The sequence below is a fragment of the Podarcis liolepis genome (genome assembly GCF_965112155.1).
Source record: "Podarcis liolepis genome assembly, chromosome: 17".
NCBI classification, from domain to species: Eukaryota; Metazoa; Chordata; class Lepidosauria; order Squamata; family Lacertidae; genus Podarcis; species Podarcis liolepis.
This window is the reverse complement of record NC_139571.1, coordinates 34374458-34396185: the sequence shown is the minus strand read 5'-3', so window position 1 is coordinate 34396185 and position 21728 is coordinate 34374458. Positions and strand designations below refer to the sequence as shown.

Below are 21728 nucleotides of genomic sequence, written 5' to 3'. Positions count from 1 at the left end.
CCACTGTACATCCTCTTGATATAGAAAGGTGAAAGGACTGAATAGGCTGATCTTTGCTGTGCATAACACTTAGATATCCTCCTTAGAAGTATCCCATCATTGACTACTTTATACTATGTTTTATTTTAGCATCTCAAGGCCAGATTCTTACTTCCTACACCAAGAACTCCAATGTGGCCTGGTTCCCCTGACCAGCTCCTAAAACCAGTGCAGAGGACCAGCCCTTTCAACCACACCCCGTGTTAGAGCAAAATCCCAAAGTCTTCTACATCACAACCTTCCAAGTTCATAAACAACCTTTCCAAAATTCGGACATTGAATATACGTAAATTGAATATATGTAAAAAGAGTCTGGTGAAAGGCGGGTAATAATAATAATAATAATAATAATAATAATAATAATAATAATGGTCCCCGTACCAGATAAGATTGAACTGTGGCCCAGATGTTCAGGTCTGGACTTTCCTTCCGCGCCATTTCCAGGGAATCCATTTGATTGCTGTGGGCGTCGTGGTAGAAATTACTAACACTTCCATTCAATGTATTACAGCGAGACAGCCATCTTTCCCACATCATACATACAGTGGTACCTCAGGTTACATGCGCTTCAGGTTATATTCGCTTCAGGTTATAGACTCCGCTAACCCAGAAATAGTGCTTCAGGTTAAGAACTTTGCTTCAGGATGAGAACAGAAATCGTGCTCTGGCGGCGCGGCCGCAGCGGGAAGCCCCATTAGCTAAAGTGGAGCTTCAGGTTAAGAACAGTTTCAGGTTAAGAACGGACCTCCGGAACGAATTAAGTACTTAACCTGAGGTATCACTGTACATGCCTCCTGGTTCACCTGGTACTCAGCAAATTTTAAGCAAAAAAATTTTAGCAAAATTTTTAGCCTGCCCTCAGGACCAGCACGCATGTGATGGGCTCCATTCTGACACATCCGGCTATTATTATTCCATACACCCGCCTATGATTATTCCATACCATCCACCCTACCTGCACGTGGTTGAGGGCCTTCTCCTGGTACTGCACGCCGTCCCCAGTTCCCCCGGTCTCGTGCCCCGCCTCGGATGGGATCCCATAACTGGTGCAATTTTCATAGTGCATGTAGTCGTACTGGGGGGCACCGCCCCACAGCGCTGGGCCCTTCTTGGCGTCATCCGCCTTGTGCTCCGAATGCTCCATTGCGCTATACTCGACTTCTTCTGCGCTGGGACACGGGTGCTGCAGGACGAACGCCGAGCCCCACAAGCTGTTTGGCCCAAGGCATGGCCCCTTGTCTGCCGACCTCTCCTTCCCTATCCCTTATGTCTTTCTCACTTTCTTCTCTTCCTAGCCCCCAAAGGCGTCTGGGGTAGTGATAGCTGGGTTTAACTATATTTAGAACAACCTTCTTCTGTCACATGACCCCCCCCCCCACCAAAGCCACATCTGATCTGAGCAAGAGGCATTAACTCGGCCTGGATTGAATATCAGGTGTGTGACAGGAGGGAACCCTGAAGGAGCGGGGGTGGGGAGGAGAAGGCAGCAATGAGGGAGATCGGAAGAAGCAGCCGGGCAATGCAAGGCCGGCAGGATGGGAGGGAAGCACACAGAGTTCTCTTCTTGCTCACGGTAGCCAGTCTTCGCCTCTGCATATTTACGTATTCATACGCTAGGATATGCATTGGTATTGGCAGTTCATTACGTCGGCTCCTAAAGTCCAAATAACAGCACAACTAACGCATACCCTCCAGCATTTCTCAATGAAAATAGGGAAACTCTATTCCATTATTATTATTATTATTATTATTGTTGTTGTTGTTGTTGTTGTTGTTGTTATCATCATCATCATCATCATCATCATACCCCACCCATCTGACTGGTTTCCCCCAGCCACTCTGGGTAACTTCCAACATCTGTAAAAACATAATAAAACATTAAAAACATTCCCTATACAAGGTTGCCTTCAAATATCTTCTAAAAAAGCATGGGTAGGCAAACTAAGGCCCAGGGGCCGGATCCAGCCCAATCGCCTCCTAAATCCGGCCTGCGAACAGTCCAGGAATCAGCATGTTTTTACATGAGTAGAATGTGTGCTTTTATTTAAAATGCACCTCTGGGTTGTTTGTGGGGCATAGGAATTCATTCATTCCCCCCCCAAAAAAATATATAGTCAGGCCCCCCACAATGTCTGAGGGACAGTGGACCGGCCCCCTGAAAAAGTTTGCTGACCCCTGTTCTAAAGGTTGCATAGTTACTTCATCTCCTTGGCTCAGGGGTCGCATAACTCTATACCCTCCAACATTTCTCTGATGAAAATAAGGACATCCTAAGGAAAAGAGGGGTGTTCCAGGCAGTGGCGTAGCGTGGGGGGTGCAGGGGGGGCCGGCCGCACCAGGCGCAACATCTGGGGGTTAGGGTTAGGAGGCGCAAATCCACGGGTTAGGGGGCGCAAATTACTTGCCTTGCCCCGGGTGCTGACAACCCACGCTACGCCACTGGTTCCAGGATCTAATCAAAAACATGGAAGGCTTCTGTAAATATGGGACTGTCCCTGGAAAACGGGGGGACTTGGAGGGTTTGCTAACGCCACCTTCACACAATGATAACCACTTGAACCGGTCATGGCTGCCCCCCCCAAAAAAAAATTCTGGGAGCTGTAGTCTATGGCAAGGGTGCTGAGAGTTGCTAGGAGACCCCTAGGGACCTCCCAGAACTACAGCTTCCAGAATGATGTAACAACAATCAATCCCTCTTGACAGGGAACTCTGAGAAGTGTAGCTCTGTGTTTCAAATGTATAGGGTTGGATTCAACTAACCCAGTGCAAGTCAGCTCAAGGTTTCCAGCTAGAGGAGGAACAGGGCTTTCTCCCACCCCACCCCCCACATCCCCATGCTTCCTCTAAGCCTGATTTGGAGGGTCATGACAACAACTAGAGAATGGATAATATTTAAGAATTATGTAAAACTTTATGGTACAAATAGCTCCATATTAGCAGAAATTGAGTGATATTTGTAAAGAAAAAGATCAAAGGAATGTCTACAAAGCAGAAAGAAATGATATTATATAATGTAAACCTGTGTAAAAAAAGAACGTTATATCAAACAGTGTAATGAGAAGGATGGGAAGGATTGTGTTGATGAGTACTTTTACTATGTAAATAACTTTGTCTTTTTATTTTTGTTACTTCTTATTTTTGTTACTTCTTTATTTATTTTTCTTGCTTTATCAATTTTCTATTTTATATAATTTCCTTTTTTTCTACCTGTTAAGATATAGTACATAATGTTTGTATAGACATGCAATTTTTAAATCAATAAAGAATATTTAAAAAACAAACAAACCCCAGTGCACTTGTGCAAGTCAGCTGAAGGCTTCCAGCTAGAGGAGGAACAGGGCTTTCTCTCCACCCCCTGACCCCCACATCCCCATGCTTCCTCTAAGTCTGCTCTGGAGGGTCATGAGAACCCCTACAAATCTGCACGGGGGAGGAGAGGGAATATTGTTTTATTGCAGAAACCTCACATTGACCTACTCATTGGCAAAATGCAAGCTGTTCCACCGATACTTGCCCAAATGGGCTTTATTATGAATAAAACTATTTAAAATATTCATATTTCTGTAGCTGTATGTTCTTAGTGTTAAGTTGTGGGTGAACATATCAGACGACACAGCGATTCTTCAAACAGCTCTTGTTTATTCACAGGCCAGAACAGAACTGAACTGAAGGGTTCAGCCAGCCTGCTTATATAGAGCTCCAGTACAATGTAACTGTAACACCTTTCTGTAACTATCCAATCACTGAACGTCACTTTCGATCCCTTATTTGCATATGTGGACCTGAACTATCTACAGTATCCCCCTGCTGGCCCAGGGTGAGAACTTCAGTATATAACATGTTCTTTGCTGATTCTTTAAACCCATAGGTGTACCCCTATGGGTACAACGGACCCCAGTGCTGTCGTCTAGTGCTGGCTTCCCCAACACAGACTTTCCCCCCTTCTCACTCAGTTTTCTATTATATACACTTCTATCTGCAGCAGCTGGGAAGGGACCCGCTCACTTATTTGCTTAGCTGTGAGAAGAATGAAGGGCACATTTTTTCCACCCTGATGGCCCACTGACAGCTCTTGAACCTGCTCATGACTTGGCCTGTCTGTAAACAAGACAGCTCTCGCAAGGGCAATTAATAGGAAGAAAAGAGGAAGTGAGTGTGAGACCCCCAGATCATATTCCAAGCAGGAATTGTGTGCAGGGAAAGAAGACCCCTCTGCCAATGAGCAATTTTCAGCACCTCTTTTTTATCTCTTGATCCCAAAGAGAGTATGACACAAAGACAGTGGCAGCACCAGGGGGAGAAAAATTGTAGCAGGGGCATAGGGGGAGAAAAATACATTTTTGTGCCAGTGAACTTGGTCCCCACATGTTGGGGGGGTGGAGGGATAAAGATTTTGGGGCATTTTTCCTGCAGGAATACTTGTCTCCTGCTCATCCTCCCCCCACTTGCCCCTCTGATGCTGTCTATGCATAAACAGCAAAACTTCCAACAACTGGTTAGAAGCTGATTTACACTAAAGTGACAATAATTTATGCTTCCCAGTTTGCTAACAGCAGCAACAACAAAATACGCCCCCCCCCAAATACTCTGAAATGAAGAAAACTTAGGGTGACCTATGGATTTTTTTGCATGGAAGGAACATGGGCTCCATTCAGTACCAGTACAGTGGTCCCTTGGTACTCAAACGCCTTGGTACTCAAACAACTTGGAAGCCAGACACTGCAAACCTGGAAGTAAATGTTCCGGTTTGTGAACATTTTTCGGAAGTCGAACGTGCTCCATTTTGAGTGTTATGCTTCCGATTTGAGTGCCACACTTCCGTTTTGAGTGTTACACTGAGTTTTTTGCGATTTATTTTGCACTTTTGTTTTTGCAGCACTTTTTTGTGTGTGTGTGACTGTATGGAACCCAGTTCAGCTACTGGTTGATTGATTGTGTGACTGCAGTACATTGTTTATTGTTTTCATTTTATGGATTAATGGTATCGTTAGATAGTAAAATTCATGTTAAATTGCTGTTTTAAGGGTTGTTTTTAAAAGTCTGGAACGGGTTAATACATTTTGCATTACTTTCTATGGGAAAGTGCGTCTTGGTTTTGGAATGCTTTGGTTTTAGAACGGACTTCCGGAACGGGTTAAGTTTGAGAACCAAGGTACCATTGTATTCAAAACAAATTCCTGGGATCGGAAGACTTTTAATTTCAAGTGCACACCTTCTGTAACTGGCTCTGGTTGGTGAGTCTCACAAGGAGAGTGGAGCCTGCCATCCTGAAGTCTGCTCATCATAGCTGTCAAGTGTCCCTTGTTTGAAGGGACAGTCCCTTATTCCAGTGCCATGTCCCACTGCTGTTCCTTATTGATGGATGTCCCTTAAATGTCCCTTAAATGATGTCCCTTAAATTTCAAAGGAAGCAGCTCCTCTCCCTCCCTCCCTCCCTGCCAGCCAGGGAGGAGGGAGGCTCCAACTGCGTTGCTTGGCTGTGTTGCTCACCCAATAAGAAGTCTAAGAACGACTGGGGGGTGGAGCTTGCATGCCTTGTGTGTGGCTAGTTAATGCAAGCTGAGGGGGGTTTTGAATGCTGGACGCCATTTTGTTGCACATGCTGCTGCAAACTTTGCAGTGCAAAGCCAGGCCGGGGAGCCATCTTAAGTTGAGGCTGCATAGGCCTTGTGGTGCATGTGATTCAGATTCTAGTCAGTTGAACCTCTGGTTACAAAGTTGGTTGGACAGTGTTCTTGAAGCTACCAGCATGAGTTTGACCAGACTGCAGGAGGACAGGAAGACTGGAGTGCCTGGAACAGATGAGGCTGCAGGTCCCTTATTTTGGCTGCTGGTCCCTTATTTTCAAATCTGTAAGTTGACAGCTATGCTGCCCATCCCAGTTTTAAAATACAGTAAGGCAGCTTTTCAGCTGCACACTAATGAGGCTTAAATATACAGAACCAACTAATTAAAATATGTTAAATACTCAAGGTGTTGGTAATCTGCTAAGGTTTGCTTTGTGTATACATCTGATTCAAACACTATCCATCCATATACTCTCAGCAGAAAAACATTCGCACTGCAGTTCAAATACTAACACATACCGTGCCAAATTTTTGACATGAATGTTGCTGTTTCTGAGATCTGCAAAAAACAAAAACAAAAAAACCCTGCCTTTCACTCCACATATTTTTCACACTTGTTTGTAGCTTCTTCAATGCTACTTTTTTTTTTTTACTTGAAAGGGTTTCTTCACTATATGATCCCAGCCAATCACAATCCCAGCTATATGATCCCAGCCAATCACATCTGGAATATAATGACAGTAGCGAACCATATACAGTGGTACCTCTGGCTGCAAACGGGATCCGTTCCGGAGGCCGTTCACAACATGAAAAGAACGCAACCCGCAGCGGCGCATCTGCGCATGTGCGGGTTGCGATTCGCCGCTTCTGCGCATATGCATGATGTCATTTTGCGCTTCTGCGCAAGCGCGAGCGGCGAAACCCGGAAGTAACCCTTTCTGGTACTTCCGGGTCGCCGTGAGACATAACCTGAAAGAACGTAACAAGAAGCGGACGTAACATGAGGTATGACTGTAGCCAGACAGATCTGACTATGTGTTGACTACAATGATGGCAAAGTCTTCTCAATGCCATCGTTTACAGTGTGCATGTGTGAGGTAAGGGATCATATCCCTATAGCCCAGGCAACTGGGGTGATGCTCAGCGTCCAGCAGTTCCATTACCTGCTTTGCGGCATCACTTTAATAATAATAATAATAATAATAATAATAATTTTTATTTATATCCCGCCCTCCCCAGCCAAAGCCGGGCTCAGGGCGGCTAACAACAATCAAATAAACAATCAAATAATAACACATTCTAAAAATATTTCATTATAAAAATTAGTTAAAATCAAATTGATGGCAACCGATTAAACAAAATTCTGTGCAGGTTGCCAGAGGAGGGAGTCAGGCTGCGCCCTGACCAAAAGCCTGGCGGAACAACTCTGTCTTGCAGGCCCTGCGGAAAGATGTCAGGTCCCGCAGGGCCCTAGTCTCTTGTGACAGAGCATTCCACCAGTTTGGAGCCGCAGCCGAGAAGGCCCTGGCTCTAGTTGAGGCCACTTTCACCCTAAACCAGCTCTCGTTGCATGTAGTAAGTTATGCATGACTTGCTAGGCTGAAATGTGGGTAGAGATCAGGATGAGTTGCTGATTGCTCATCCCATTGAAGTTAATGCAGTGTGAATGGATTATAATAACCATATTTGAACGTGCATCTCTCTACATCACATTATGCACTTGTATGCGCACTCTGATGTGAATCTGAATGTGCCTCCTTCTCCACATTCAGTTCCAACTAGTCAGCTGCATATGATTGGACAAAGTGCTACATTTGCAAACAGTTTTCACAAAGGACTGGGGTGGGGGCTGGGAATCACCAAATAGGGAGGTCATCTTTCACAGGGGACAAAAATGTTCACCAGACTTCTCCTTTTGGCACACCACTAACACACACACACGCGCGCACACACACACACACACACACAGAGAGAGAGAGAGAGAGAGAGAGAATTTGCATTTCAAAGAATCAAAGAATTGTAGAGTTGGAAGGGACCCTGAGGATCATCTAGTCCAACCCCCTAAAATGCAGAAATATGCCATATTTCTAGAAGCTTTTTTGGCATAATGAAACTCAAAGTTGTTGAGATTTTTGTAGGAAAGGAAACTCAGTATCAATTATATTAAAGCAGTTAAGACACTTCCATATAACCTAGAAAGCTGAAATATTTTATGCATGTGGCCCAAAGTGCTCCGATTACTGGTAAAATCTGAAAATGGGAGTGATTGCAGACAGGGACCTAATACCACATTGTTGCGATATCACAAACTGGCCATTGAGATATCAGGATGTTTCAATTTATAACGTTTTCTTGATAAACAGAAACAGAATATGAATGGGGGACATCGATTGACTGGCATATTGGTGCCACTAATGTCATGTGGATGTTGGAAGGAAAAAAATACTTTTATGCATGAGCAGCACTGATCTCACAATATCAGTCTAATTCACCCTTGCCTTTGACACCTGAAATGCATATCTTAGGACCCAACCTATTCTCCTGACTGCAGCTTGTTTTTAACTGTCTTTAATATTGTATTTTAAAAATTGTTGTAACCCACTCCGGGACTTCATGGCAAAGGATGGGAAAGAAATCTAAACAATACACTAACAACAACCACTCACATGGAAATAACGTGGTATCCTTGGGCATGTCTCCCTTAAAATTAGGATGGTCCTGTGTCTTACTCTACAGAGGGCTCTCAGAGGACAGCCATCTATCTGAAAGTGTCCTCAGTCTGAGGGCTCTCCAATCCAAGTCTGGTTTGAAGATAAGGAACCATAAAACAGGAGACTTGATGTTGCTCATTGACAGTTAAATATACCAAGAGAAAAGCACACCAAGAAGGTAAGGCCAAGGTAAGTTTCAATAATGGGAGTGCTCCCTACTTGCAAATCAATAGTCAATTTTAACAAGAATGATCCATTTAAAGGTATGTACAGTGGTACCTCAGGTTACATACACTTCAGGTTACATACGCTTCAGGTTACAGACTCCGCTAACCCAGAAATATTGCTTCAGGTTAAGAACTTTGCTTCAGGATGAGAACTGAAATCGTGCTCTGGCGGCACGGCGGCAGCAGGAGGCCCCATTAGCTAAAGTGGTGCTTCAGGTTAAGAACAGTTTCAGGTTAAGAACGGACTTCCAGAACGAATTAAGTTCTTAACCCGAGGTACCACTGTATTCTGACAAGGATTACAAACTCAAATAGAGATTACAAACTTTTCTCTTGGTATATTTAATAACAAGAACTCCAACTTATTTAACGTTAGGTCATTGACAGTTGGCAGGTTCTAGTCATCAGAGCAAGCATACAAGTCGCCTGATGTTTTCCCCACTGTGATCAGATGTATTATATTTCTATTCAAATGGTAGTAATTATTTCAAAAACATGCGTCTATACATATACATTTCCATATGCATATGTTACGCATATTTGTGTCCTCCCCCTCCCCTTTTTTATCTTTTTGGCATTGCAAATCCTCTTCATGACTGGCCACCTCACTCAACATGACTGTTAAAAGTCCTTCCATACGACCAAGAAACATGAGATTGGTCCTCAAATAACACGTGTGTGCATGTGATGAAAGAATGGGAGAGCCTTGAAAGGAAAGGAAAGGGGAGTGGGAGGTGGAGCTCACCTGAGGTGGACGTTTCTTCCGGGCAGCCATACCTGTACCTACCACTGCAGCCCAATTCTCCTTTCTTTCGCCTGTTTCGCAGGCTGAAATTCAGGCTGCTCTAATATAGTGCCCGGCCTCTTACTCCTCCCCACCTTCAGGTCATCGGCTTCAGCATTATGGTGAAAACCCTGAGACTTCCCCTGGCAACCCCTGGCTCAGTGAGGAAGAGGAAAATATACACACTGACCTTGGGTGCCAATGCCTCTCTCACAGTTCTGCCAAAGGGGAGATTTATCACCTCATATGCTACCACTATCTATCACTGGGGGGAGGATTAATTTTATGTTCCCCCCTCACTCACACCTATTTGTTTTCCTACTCATTTGGGTTAGTAAGCGCCTCTTGTTCCCATCTAGAAGCTGCAGAATTAAAAGGTCTGTGATTTCCCAGGTATTCCTCTCCCTGAAGGATGCTAAGGTGTTTGCTTGGGGTGGAAAGATGGCAGTTTTTTAGCATTGCAGAAGAGGTTTAGCATGGTGAGGATGATGGCAGTGGTGCCCAGAACTGGACACAGTACTCCAGGTGAGGTCTGACCAGAGCAGAATACAGTGGCACTATTACTTCCCTTGATCTAGATGCTATACTCCTATGGATGCAGCCCAGAATTGCATTGGCTTTTTTAGCTGCCGCAATTTAGTTGGCAATGCGTACATTGCACAGCCACCACAGGTCTGGAGAGGCACAGAGCATCATGGGAGGTTGAATTGGACCTCCCTAAATCCACAGGTCTGAATCTCTGCCCACGTTGCCCAGACCCTAGTTCCAGCTATGAAGGTTTCAGTCCTGTCAGCTTTATTAAAACTGACGTCCAGGGCACTTTCCCATGTCTTTTCAAAATAGATTTATCTTTTTTCCAGGTGGGCGCCATTGCCATTCTAAGAGAACAAGGGAGAGGTTCATAGTGAACTCCGGCACCTCTTTTTCTAGAAAAATAGCACAGATTAAGCCTGTATTGATGTCTACCTCACAGTTTCTTTGTCCGGCAGACAGAAAAACACTGAAGTGGAAGAACATGCCCTGAATATTGGCTGGGTTATGCTCTGTAATCGGAGCCAAGGTAGGAATGAACCCTATGGAAAATTAAACTGCTGTCTTCTGGACCCTTCCCATAATATGCATTTCCTTCCTTTGAGGCCGTTTACCTCTGTAATCCTATCTCTTTACCTGGAACTAAATGGGTCTTCCTTCTGAGTAGGCATGCATAGGATTTTGCCATAAGATTCTGAGATTTTGGCTCAAACTCCAACACCTGTCAACCCTAGCGACATCTAAATTTATATGCAATATGTTTCCAGTGCCCAGAATAGCAGATGTAATAACGTGTGTTCTGCTGATAATGTTAGAGGGAAGACAGAGCAAAAGGAGAGAGAGAGAGAGATCCTGGATGTGGAGGAGAGAGAAAAGATTGCAGGATTGTTAATTAGGGGAGGAGGAGGAGGAGGAGGAGGAGAGTTAATGTGGCTCGATATTTTGATGTGACAGCCTGCCTGGGATGCCAGAAAGATATGTGAGAGATTATTTGAGAAGCAATAATCTGGGGCTGGGCTGTGTGGGAGGCTGCAGATTTGGAAAATGTTCTTTTTGTAAGGGAGGGTTGGAATGGTGGACTGGATGAGGTCAGTGTGAGAAGAAAAGAATACTGAGGGAAAGTATGAGGAATAGCATATACTGGGATATCCACAGGGAAAGGGGGATGGGATTGGGAGGAGGTGAGAAAAAACGGATTGGGGAGGTTTGCAGACAAAGGAATCAGGTGGAAATGAAGAAGAAGAAAAGGTAGAAACGCCAGAGGCATGTTAGAAAAAGAGGTCCATGTGACAAATACCAGAACACAGACTGAATTAATACAAAAGCCAGCAAAAGCCCTGTCTGTTTATGAGTCACAATTACTACATTTTGTGAATATGAATGGTTCTCATAATGGAGACAAAAATGGGATTATTTCCAGACACAAATTATATAAAGGGTAAAAAAAAAACCCCAACCCCAACTTAAAACAATCCATGCAAAATAATTTATTAAACACCCATTTGGTCTTTATCTTATATGACTTTGATATTGGAAATATTCCATACCAGCTGCAAAAGTCAGTATATTTAGAATATCATATATTTATTTTTCTAGTCCTTATGCCTGTCAAGGCATGTTTAAAGTGTGTGGGCATTGACAGGTGAAAGGGAAGTCTAGGTGGTGTTTTCCCAAGAGGGCAACGCTCCAGTGCCTCTCAGCTTTTTGCTCTGGGGTCGTGGTGCTCATCTCGCTTCATTGGCTGAGGGAGCCAGCATACAGCTTCCGGGTCATGTGGCCAGCATGACTAAGCCGCTTCTGGCGAACCAGAGCAGCGCACAGAAATGCCGTTTACCTTCCCGCCGGAGTGGTACCTATTTATCTACTTGCACTTTGACATGCTTTCGAACTGCTAGGTTGGCAGGAGCAGGGACTGAGCAACGGGAGCTCACCCCGTCACGGGGATTCGAACCACCGACCTTCTGATCAGCAAGTCCTAGGCTCTGTGGTTTAACCCACAGCGCCAGTCCCTACATGGAGGTTAGATCATGTCTAATCTGTTGTGACAATGAGCATTCACCCTGATTTGTTTGTGGGGTGCTTACATGTCTTCCCATCAGCTGTTCGTTCATCCCATACTTTTCAATGCATTACTGTCACTTTCCAAACTGCAAACAATCTCTGTGTTGTCATTTTTAAATAGATTTGCTGTGCTAGGATTAAAGAGCTCTGTTAATCCATTTTAAGTGTGCAAACCTAAAGTTCTGCTCTGTGCTTAAATCCTGCAAAATAGTAACCGTCTGGAGGTGCTCTGCCTCTTGTAAATAAAGCATATGGAATTAAACCATAAATGTTTCCCAGAGTAATTAATTAAGGTTTTGAGTCATCTGAAGGTAGCAGGTGTTCTGTCTGTTTTGTAAACGGAACAAGCCCCTCCAGAAAAGGACATATCCTGAAGACAGATCCCCTCCTAGTGCTCAGTCTCAGGAATCTCCGTAAGGGTACCTTTTAAAAAATGGTGCCAGGACTCTGAGGTTGCTACAGCCTTAAAATAACAGCTGCCTCCTGGAAGAGGGATCAGGTTCAACAGCTCTCTAATGAAAAGAAGAGGCAATTCATGAACCGTATCTTGCTATCCGCACAGCAAATCACAAACACAATCCATTTGAATTTGCCTGTCTCCTGCCACTGTGAAAGGAGTCTCTAAACTGCTCCAAGCTGTCCTTCCTCAATCGAGAGCATTTGGCTGTGTTGGCAGACACAGGTGACACAGAGAGTTTGTCTGTGGGCACCTTACAGCTTACTTTGCATTCAGTGCACTCCCCCTGCTAGTTTCTGAAGCTAAGTACACATAGCAGTAGCTACTATCCATATTGATCAAGTAGTTTCTTGAGAAATACTGTTGCTTGATGCACTTTCCCCCCTCTCAACCAGCTTCAGCCCAACAAGAAAAATTAAACCTTGTTGACTTTGTACAGTGGTACCTCAGGCTAAGAACTTAATTCATTCTGGAGGTCCGTTCTTAACCTGAAACTGTTCTTAACCTGAGGTACCACTTTAGCTAATGGGGCCTCCCGCTGCTGCTGCTGCGCCGCTGCTGCACAATTTCTGTTCTCATCCTGAGGTAAAGTTCTTAACCTGAGGTACTATTTCTGGGTTAGCGGAGTCTGTAACCTGAAGAGTCTGTAACCTGAAGCATCTGTAACCCGAGGTATCACTGTACTTAAGTCCGGTGTGTACATTTGATGCAGTATTTGCACATACGCATGTAAGAGCTTAATGGGGGTGGGGAAACCAAAGAGATCATGCATGTCAGGTGAAGATAATGACTACCCGGCTCTCTAATGTGTACAGCAATGTGCAAATGAGACTCTAAACAAAATGGGGGGAGGGAAGGACTGCGCTGTATTTTAAGCTGCTAACATGTACAATACAGTGGTACCTCGGGTTACAGATGCTTCAGGTTACAGACTCCGCTAACCCAGTAATAGTACCTCGGGTTAAGAACTTTGCTTCAGGGTGAGAACAGAAATCGTGCGGCAGCAGCAGGAGGCCCCATTAGATAAAGTGGTACCTCAGGTTAAGAACGGTTTCAGGTTAAGAACGGACCTCCAGAACGAATTAATTTCTTAACCTGAGGTACCACTGTACATAGCCTTAATCTCTGATGTGCTTATAACTAAGGAAGACGAGGGGGTTGTAAGATGAGAGGAAAAGCTCTGCTTCTTGAGACATTATGCCCTCATGTGCCTACTGTCAGGATGGCCAATGTGATTTGCGGAAAAGTCTAATTCTGGAAAGGAAAACTCATACTTTTTAATATAGAGATTGCGCCCCGCTTTTAATGCAATATCCCCTCACCCCTGCCCTCCATATTCTGGCCCAGGACACCCATTCAGGCCCTATCAAGTGTCTCTCTGTCCTTCCCACCTGCCCCTTGACTCTGCAGAGGAAAAAGCGTGCCAGCTTCAGTGCCCAGCAGGTGGCTTCCCTCGGCCCTTGCTGGCTGTCCCTCACCCTCAGGGCTCACTGCAGCAGCCACAGTTTCTCAGCTACATAATCTTCGCCAGCTTTTGGTTTTACGAGCTTTGCAGGGAAAGTGCCTGATGCGCCAAGCAATAAATTCAGAGCCAGCCAGAGCTCCCTGCGCTACCACAGTTTCAGCACAGCCTCGCAACACACGTCCTAACAGCCTCATTGCCGCTGCCCCCCCGGAACTGAAATCTCTCTCTCTCTCTCTCTCTCTCTCTCTCACACACACACACACACACACACACACACACACACTCCCAGGCTCCACAAGTGTCACAGTGTGTTTTGCTGTCATCCCCTTATCAGAGGCCGGTGACAGTTGTTTTACAAGACAAGTAGATTGCTTTGGCCTTGCCTGTGAGGGATTTATTACATTTGGCAGTCTTGGAAGTTGCTTCCCCCCTCCCTCATTTCTCACTTGCTGTGACATGATTGTTGGTAATTCCAACGTGGGAAGCAGCACAGACCTTTCTTTCTTTTAATTTTATCCCACTGGAGGCTAACCAGTTTCTGACCTTTCAAGTGTCCCTATTTTCCAGATTAACAGGTTTCTGATTTGATCCCGGAACGTCCCACTTTCTCTTAGGATGTCCCTATTTTCATTGGAGAACTGTTGGAGGGCGTGCAATTTGGGCAAGTGAGCTGCAGGGCCAGTCTGGTAAGGCTTTGTGATGGAAAATCTTTTTAAATATGGAGATGCCCCAAACACATCAAAATTGTGTGCGTGACCATTTTAACAGCAAAGAAGCATTTGTTGGCGAGGGGTGCATAAACTTCCCCAATCCACTGCTTACTTTCCCACAGCCTTTCCTTCCAAGTTCTTTCTCTCACCTGAATACCTTTGAGGGATAGGAGCTTAAGTGAGGAGAATGGCACTTTGGAGGGCAGACTGCAGAAGAGATATGCTGTTGTTTGGGGTTCTGCCTTCCTTACCTTCCTATTCGCTTTGCTATTAAAAACTGGCCCACTCCCTCTTTTTATGTGGCTGGGGCAGACTTTTGAATTCTTTTGAGTTTGGGCCAGGTTTGGGGAGTGTGTACCTGCTGGTTTTGCTGGAACAATGGCAGTCACATGCCCTTCAAAGACATTTCTTCAAAGAAATTAGAGATGTCCTACTCTATTGTTATTATTATTATTATTATTATTATTATTATTATTATTATACCCCACTCTTTCTGATTGGTTTGCCTCAGCCACTCTGGGCGGCTTCCAACATATATAACATCTATAAAACATATATAAAAACATAATAAAACATCAAACATTTTAAAACTTCCCTATATTGCCTTCAAAGGTTGTATAGTTACTTATCTCCTTGGCTTAAGCCCAGTCATGGATGACTCTGGGGTTGCGGCACTCATCTCGCTTTACTGGCCGAGGGAGCCGGCGTTTGCCCACAGTTTCCAGGTCATGTGGCCAGCATGACAAAGCCGCTTCTGGTGAACCAGAGCAGTGCACAGAAAAGCCATTTACCTTCCCGCTGGAGCGGTACCTATTTATTTACTTTGACATACTTTCGAACTGCTAGGTTGGCAGGAGCAGGGACCGAGCAACGGGAGCTCACCCCGGCTTGGGGGGTCACATAAATCCATACTCTCCAACCTTTCTCCAATGGAAATAGGGATGTTCTAAGGAAAAGCAGGTTGTTCTGGGATCAGATCAGAAGCTGGGGCAGCATTTGTAAATTTGGGACTATCCATGGAAAATAGGGACGCTTGGAAGTTCTGCATTCAATACCAATGACCATAATATCTTCCTGGGTCCTTTGGTTGACATGGGCTGTGGAGCATTGTATTATGGTGGTTCTCATCATCCTTAAATGAATATTCCTAGGTGGTGCTGAGGGGCTTATTCTCGGCCCCCTGGACACTGGTCTGTGTGGTTCCTCAGGTCCTTATTTTGTCCCACATGCTTTAAAGCATGCAGTTGCTGCGAAACGGCACCTGTGGTTTTAAAGTTAGGTATCGCCAGTCTAGACAGGGTGGAGGTCCTGATGGTCAGTAGACAAAGTGATCCAAAACTGGGAGTACAATGTTCTCTAAATGTGGTGGCACACCCTCGAAGGGATTAGGTTTGCAATTTTGGGATGCTTTTGAATACGACATTGATTTTGGATGTACAGGCCACTGCTGTGGCCAGAAGTGCCTTTGCTTAGCTTCAGCTGGTGTGCCAACTGAGCCCCTCCTGGAGAAGGTGGATTTGGTCACAATGACATTTATGGAACACCCTCCAATCCGATGTCAAGGAAATAGACAGAATATATGAAGGCAGCCCTGTATAGGGAAGTTTTTAATGTTTGATGTTTTATTGTGTTTTAATATTTTGTTGGGAGCCATCCAGAGTAGCTGGGGCAACCAAGTCAGATGGGCAGATTATTATTATTATTATTATTATTATTAACTAAAGTTCTCACTCTGGGCCAGCAGGGGGATACTGTAGATAGTTTTCACTCAGGTCCACATATGCAGATAAGGGATGGAAAGTGATGTTCAGTGATTGGATAGTTACAGAAAATGGTTACTTTTGCGTTCTAGTGGAGCTCTATATAAGCAGGCTGGCTGAACCCTTCAGTTCAGTTCTGTTCTGGCCTGTGAATAAACAAGAGCTGTTTGAAGAATCGCTGTGTTGTCTGATATGTTCGCCCACAACTTAACACTGGCGACGAGGATGGGATCGATGGACATCAGAGCACAGCCAGATGTGGCCACACTCTGAGCTGAATCACTGAGCGAAATCACTGAGCGAAATCACTGGACAGAACCAATTCAGAGCTGACTGTTCTGGCTAGAGCACTGTGTTCCATCCATTGCCCTCTACGCCGGCATCAGAACCATGACTTCACTTGTGCCTCTACCACCGTTTGCCCCAGCCTCTGAATCATGGGACTCCTACCTTGCTCGGTTTGACTGCTACCCCCAAGCCAATGAGCTGACGGAAGTATCACAGGAGCGTAAGCGGGGCCTATTCCTCAGCCTCTGTGGGCCTGAGGTGTTCGAGATAGCCCAAGCATTGATTGCGCCTGTAGCAGTCCAGGCAGCACTGTGGGACACGATCCAAGAGAAGCTCTGCAACCACTACGCGCCAAAGCCGTCCAAGATTGCTGCCCGCCATGCGTTCTACCACCGGAACCAGGCAGAGGGGGAGTCAATTAACAACTACACCACCGCCCTCCAATAGGCTGCAATGCACTGCAAGAATTATTATTATTATTTCTATTATAATAGATTATATTACAGCAACATGCTCTACCTTGCATCTACCCAGTTTGGAAACTGCAGGTTATGCAAAACATTGTGGCCAGGATGCTTCATGGTGTTCCGTTTTCAGACTATGTTATGCTAGACTTGCATCAGGAGCCTGCTCACGCCACAGCTTCCTATCAGTTGCACTTCCTGAAATGCCCTGGAAGCTTGTGCAATGCTATGCAATGTGACGCGACATCACTCCTAAAGCATTATGGGAAGTATAGCCAGCAGACTATCGCAAAGACACAACTCATGCTGTTGCAGGCAGTGTGGGGCTTAAATTCACACACCCACACAGCTTCCCCCCGACTGACAGTTAACTTGTAAGGTTAAGCAAGCAGCAACATCACCCCCTTAAAATACCCCACTCCAAAGAAAGCAGTAGAAAATCAGCCCCCATTTTCAGGAGTGGGTGATGATGACGATGTTTTTGAGAAACATGGGCAGGGGGAATTTCAGCCCAGCCTTAATTCTCAACCACAACAAAACCTGAGACTTTTCTTTTCTCATTCATGAGGCATAAACGCATATATACCTCACAAATAAAATGCCTGAGCACTATGCAAACAGAAGAAAAGGCAGAATAGACTAATTTGTCATGCAGGTGAGCATTCCGGGCAATAGCCTGAAAAAACCCTCTGGCTCTGGATAATGTCTGACCTTGCAGGGGGAAATGATACTCTAGTACAAACAGGAAGGTGATATAAAGAGGCATTTAAACACGTTTATGATAGATCAAGGCCACTGTGATGAAGAGGCCCCTCTGGTGGGAAGTTACAATGCGAATTAGCTGTACTGTACTGTATATTTTAAGTTAGGTCAGTTAAATGGCTCCACTCCATGTTTCTGTGTGTGGCCTAAAAATCTCATCTGAGAACAACCTCCTTGTTCAGTCGTGTGTGTGTGTGTGTGTGTGAATGCGCGCGCACAAGAGGGCACACAATTCCCCTTTGTGTGGGGGAGCAAACGCCTCCCAGATCTTTCCCCATCTTTCATCCTGTGCGATGTGTGCTGTTTGACTAATGTGCTTAATTACAGGAATGTCTGGCCTCATGGCTGGATTACCTGTTGTGAAGTTCAAGTGGGTGAGAGAAAAGGCTGTTGTCATGTCACCCCTGTGGCGATTGCTCAACACTTTGCACAAAACTAATTCACTTTCCCCGTCCGCTATCAGGAGACGGCAGGGTGCAGGCAAAGACCACCTCAGAGCCGGCACTGTCTAGATTGCTTCTTGTACTTCACAGGGCCTTTCTGCCCCCAACTGCTCTGTGAGAAGCAGCTGGCTTTTTAAAAATGTTTATGTTAATAGTATAGTGGTGCTTTTAAATTATTATTATTATTATTATTATTATTATTATTATTATTATTAAATTAAGAACATAAGAAAAGCCCTGCAACATCAGGCCAAAGACCCCGTTTTCAGACCAGCACCCTGTTTTCTCACAATAGCCAACCAGATGCCTATTGGGAAGTAAGGAAGACCTGAGTGCAGCATCACATTCCCTGCTTGTAATTCCTAGCGCCAGGGAGAGGGTGGCGCTGTGGTCTAAACCACTGAGCCTCTTGGGATGGCCAGTTGGAAGGTCAGCAGTTCAAATCCACACGACAGGGTGAGCTCCCGTTGCTCTGTCCCAGCTCCTGCCAACTTAGCAGTTTGAGAGCACACCAGCACAAGTAGATAAACAGGTACCACTGTGGCGGGAAGATAAGCGGCGTTTCCGTGCGCTCTGGTTTCTGTCAGTGTTCCGTTGTGTCAGAAGTGGTTTAGTCATGTTGGCCACATGACCCAGAAAGCTGTCTGTGGACAAACACCAGCTCCCCTGGCCTGAAAGTGAGATGAGCGCCAGAACCCCATAGTCGCCTTTGACTGGACTTAACCATCCAAGGGTCCTTTACCTTTACCTTAATTCCTAGCAAGTGGTATTCAGATATCATTTCATGTTACTGGTAAGCTGCCTTAGAAGGATTTGTATCCTGAAAGATGGGGGGAAATAATTGCAATGTGCATGAATAAATACAGTGGTACCTCCGGTTTTCAAACGTAATCAGTTCCAGAAGACCCTTTGAGTTCTGAAACGTTTGAAAACCGAAAACTCAATACGGAAGCCTCAATACGGAAAACTCAATAGGAAAGCCGTGTGGCATGTTCAACTTCTGAGGCATGTTCAAAAACCGAAGCATTTCCTTCCGGGTTTACGGTGTTCGAAAACCGAAATGTTCATCAAAAGAGACATTCGAAAGCCAAGGTACCACTGCGTTTGATAGCTTAACACCATACAGAATTGAAATCAACAGGCTTAGGTGCAACTAACTTTGCATTGGTCTTTGTCCACAATGCCAAAGGAAGGAAAGCAGACACAAACATCCAGTACTTCTGGAAATCAGCTGAATTAAAAAAAAAAAAAAAGAGTGCTGTCTCAAACACATTAACAGTCTCCCCAGAAGAATTGACTTTTCTCCAAGTAACATTTCTGAGCACCGTGTTAAAAAAGAGAAAAAAGGCGGGGTAATGAATAACATTTGGATTTAGTTAGCAGTCATCTCTGGCCAAGTGCCCCTGTAACAATAAACCAGATTTTTTTGTTTATTGGGATTAAGCCATATGCTGGTGTTGCGCCTTTTTTCCACCGCTGGTGCGATTGGAATAAACAAACCAGCAAGCCTTGTCTTCCTTTTATGCTCAAACTAAGGACCATGGTTTGTGGCTGCCCCAAAAGCCACAATTAGCAAGCCATGGCTTCAGATTAGGTAGCGAGTGGCGCTGTGGTCTAAACCACAGAGCCTAGGGCTTGCCGATCAGAAGGTCGGCGGTTCAAATCCCCGCGACGGGGTGAGCTCCCGTTGCTCGGTCCCTGCTCCTGCCAACCTAGCAGCTCAAGAGCATGTCAAAGTGCAAGTAGATAAATAGGTACCGCTCCGGCGGGAAGGTAAACAGCGTTTCCGTGCGCTGCTCTGGTTCACCAGAAGCGGCTTAGTCATGCTGGCCACATGACCCGGAAGCTGTACGCCGGCTCCCTCGGCCTATAGAGCGAGATGAGCGCCACAACCCCAGAGTCATCCATGACTGGACCTAATGGTCAGGGGTCCCTTTACCTTTACCTATGGTTTGCTAGGGAAAAGCAAACCCTAATTTGGATATAAGGAGAAGCCAAGCCTTCCTAATTTGTTTCCCCCCGCACTTGCACCAGGGAAGGAGTTTCTGATAAATCACCCTAAACCGACAAAAGTTGGCTTATCATTATGCGTGAGTTTTCTTTGCCTAATGCTTTCCCGCTTGAGATTTAAACAATGTCTGTCTCTCACCAGTCGCTGCAGTTATTATTCTTGCGGAGCTCCCTCTAGTGGGAAGTTCTGCTACTGTTACCTTTGGGAAAAACAAGTGCCTTGCAAAAGGCCTGCATCATCCTCAAATAGGGGGTGGCAAGTGAAGCCCACCTTCGAATCTGCTGCGTCTGGACTGTGCCCCCCCCCGGCAACACCAGCACTAACTGCTTCATGAGAAGGATCCCAATTACTTTCCATAGGCTGGTATTGTTTATTTTAATAAGTGTGGTTTGACGTTTCTTGCACGCTGCCTCAAAAGTATCCGGAGCCTGAAATACAGGGTCCTGTAATAAAACTGTAATATAACTAAATAAACAAGACACTGAGGCAAAATCATCCTAACCAAGGATTTGGTGAAACAGGGAATTCATAAAGGCAAGGAAGGAACAGAAGGGTCTTAACCCAAAGCAATATACAGTGGTGCCCCGCAAGACGAATGCCTCGCAAGACGGAAAACTCGCTAGACGAAAGAGTTTTCCGTTTTGGAGGTGCTTCGCAAAACGAATCTCCTATGGGCTTGCTTCGCAAGACGAAAATGTCTTGCGAGTTCCTGCGGGGTTTTTTTCCTCCCCCCCCCTTTTTCCTAAGCCGCTAAGCCGCTTATCAGCTGATCCGATAAGCCGCTAAAAGCCGCTAATAGCGCTAATCCGTCAATGGGCTTGCTTCGCAAGACGAAAAAACCGCTAGACGAAGAGAATCACAGAACGGATTCTTTTCGTCTTGCGAGGCACCACTGTATTTTCTCTCTCACACATATCCTTACGTTTTCAGGTTCCCCATGTTGCTGCATATCATTTCCACTTCAGACGTAATGTTGGCTATAGTAAAAAAGCAGTGGGGGTGTAATGCCTCTGTTTAATTGAGAACGGAGCTCTCACGTTTTTTTTATGTCAAGAAAAGGAGCTAAAGGACTGGGGAATACCAGCCACAGCATTCTCCATGGGGCTACCCTTGAGGGCAGTCCGGAGACCGCAGCTGGTCAGAAGGCGGCACATGTTTTAAGTGGTACGGCAAGAAGGGATCACATAACACTGACCCAGCGCAAACGGGGCACGGGCTGCCCATTTGCTACTGGACCGAAGTCAAGGTGCTGACTTCAGTTGTACAAAGTCCTAAACAACTTAGGAGACACTGAGTGGGATTCACCTAAGAAGTCCTGCAAGCAGTAGGGACCCCCCCCCCCCAGCGCAAGGACTTCCACATGCACCATGGGGCTTTCTCCCAGCACCCTTCAAAGTGGCTTGGGGGTGAGAATCACCCCCCAGAGGGTAAGGAAAGAAGTGAATGTT

General features: G+C 45.3%; 1 protein-coding gene and 1 long non-coding RNA gene across 7 annotated transcripts in view; one reads left to right on the top strand and one right to left on the bottom strand.

The window, feature by feature from the left end:
- The window catches only part of CLCN1 (chloride voltage-gated channel 1), a 109909-nt gene that overhangs the window by 70687 nt on the left and 17494 nt on the right, over nucleotides 1–21728 (bottom strand). For 4 of the 6 annotated variants that reach the window (XR_014520476.1, XR_014520477.1, XM_083481390.1 and 1 more), the window contains exon 1: nucleotides 995–1362. The exons of the other annotated variants lie outside the window; for them this stretch is intronic. Coding sequence is in view for 2 of the 4 variants with exons in the window: in XM_083481390.1 (XP_083337516.1) it covers nucleotides 995–1183 (189 nt within the window). In the remaining 2 variants the exon portion in view is untranslated. Of the gene's footprint in view, nucleotides 1–994; nucleotides 1363–21728 lie in introns of those variants that run through there. 6 annotated transcript variants of the gene reach the window in all.
- Nucleotides 17375–21728, top strand: part of LOC310696284 — an 87925-nt gene continuing 83571 nt past the window's right edge. The window contains exon 1 of the long non-coding RNA XR_014520520.1: nucleotides 17375–17384. This is a non-coding gene — a long non-coding RNA (uncharacterized lncRNA). The remainder of the gene's footprint in view (nucleotides 17385–21728) is intronic.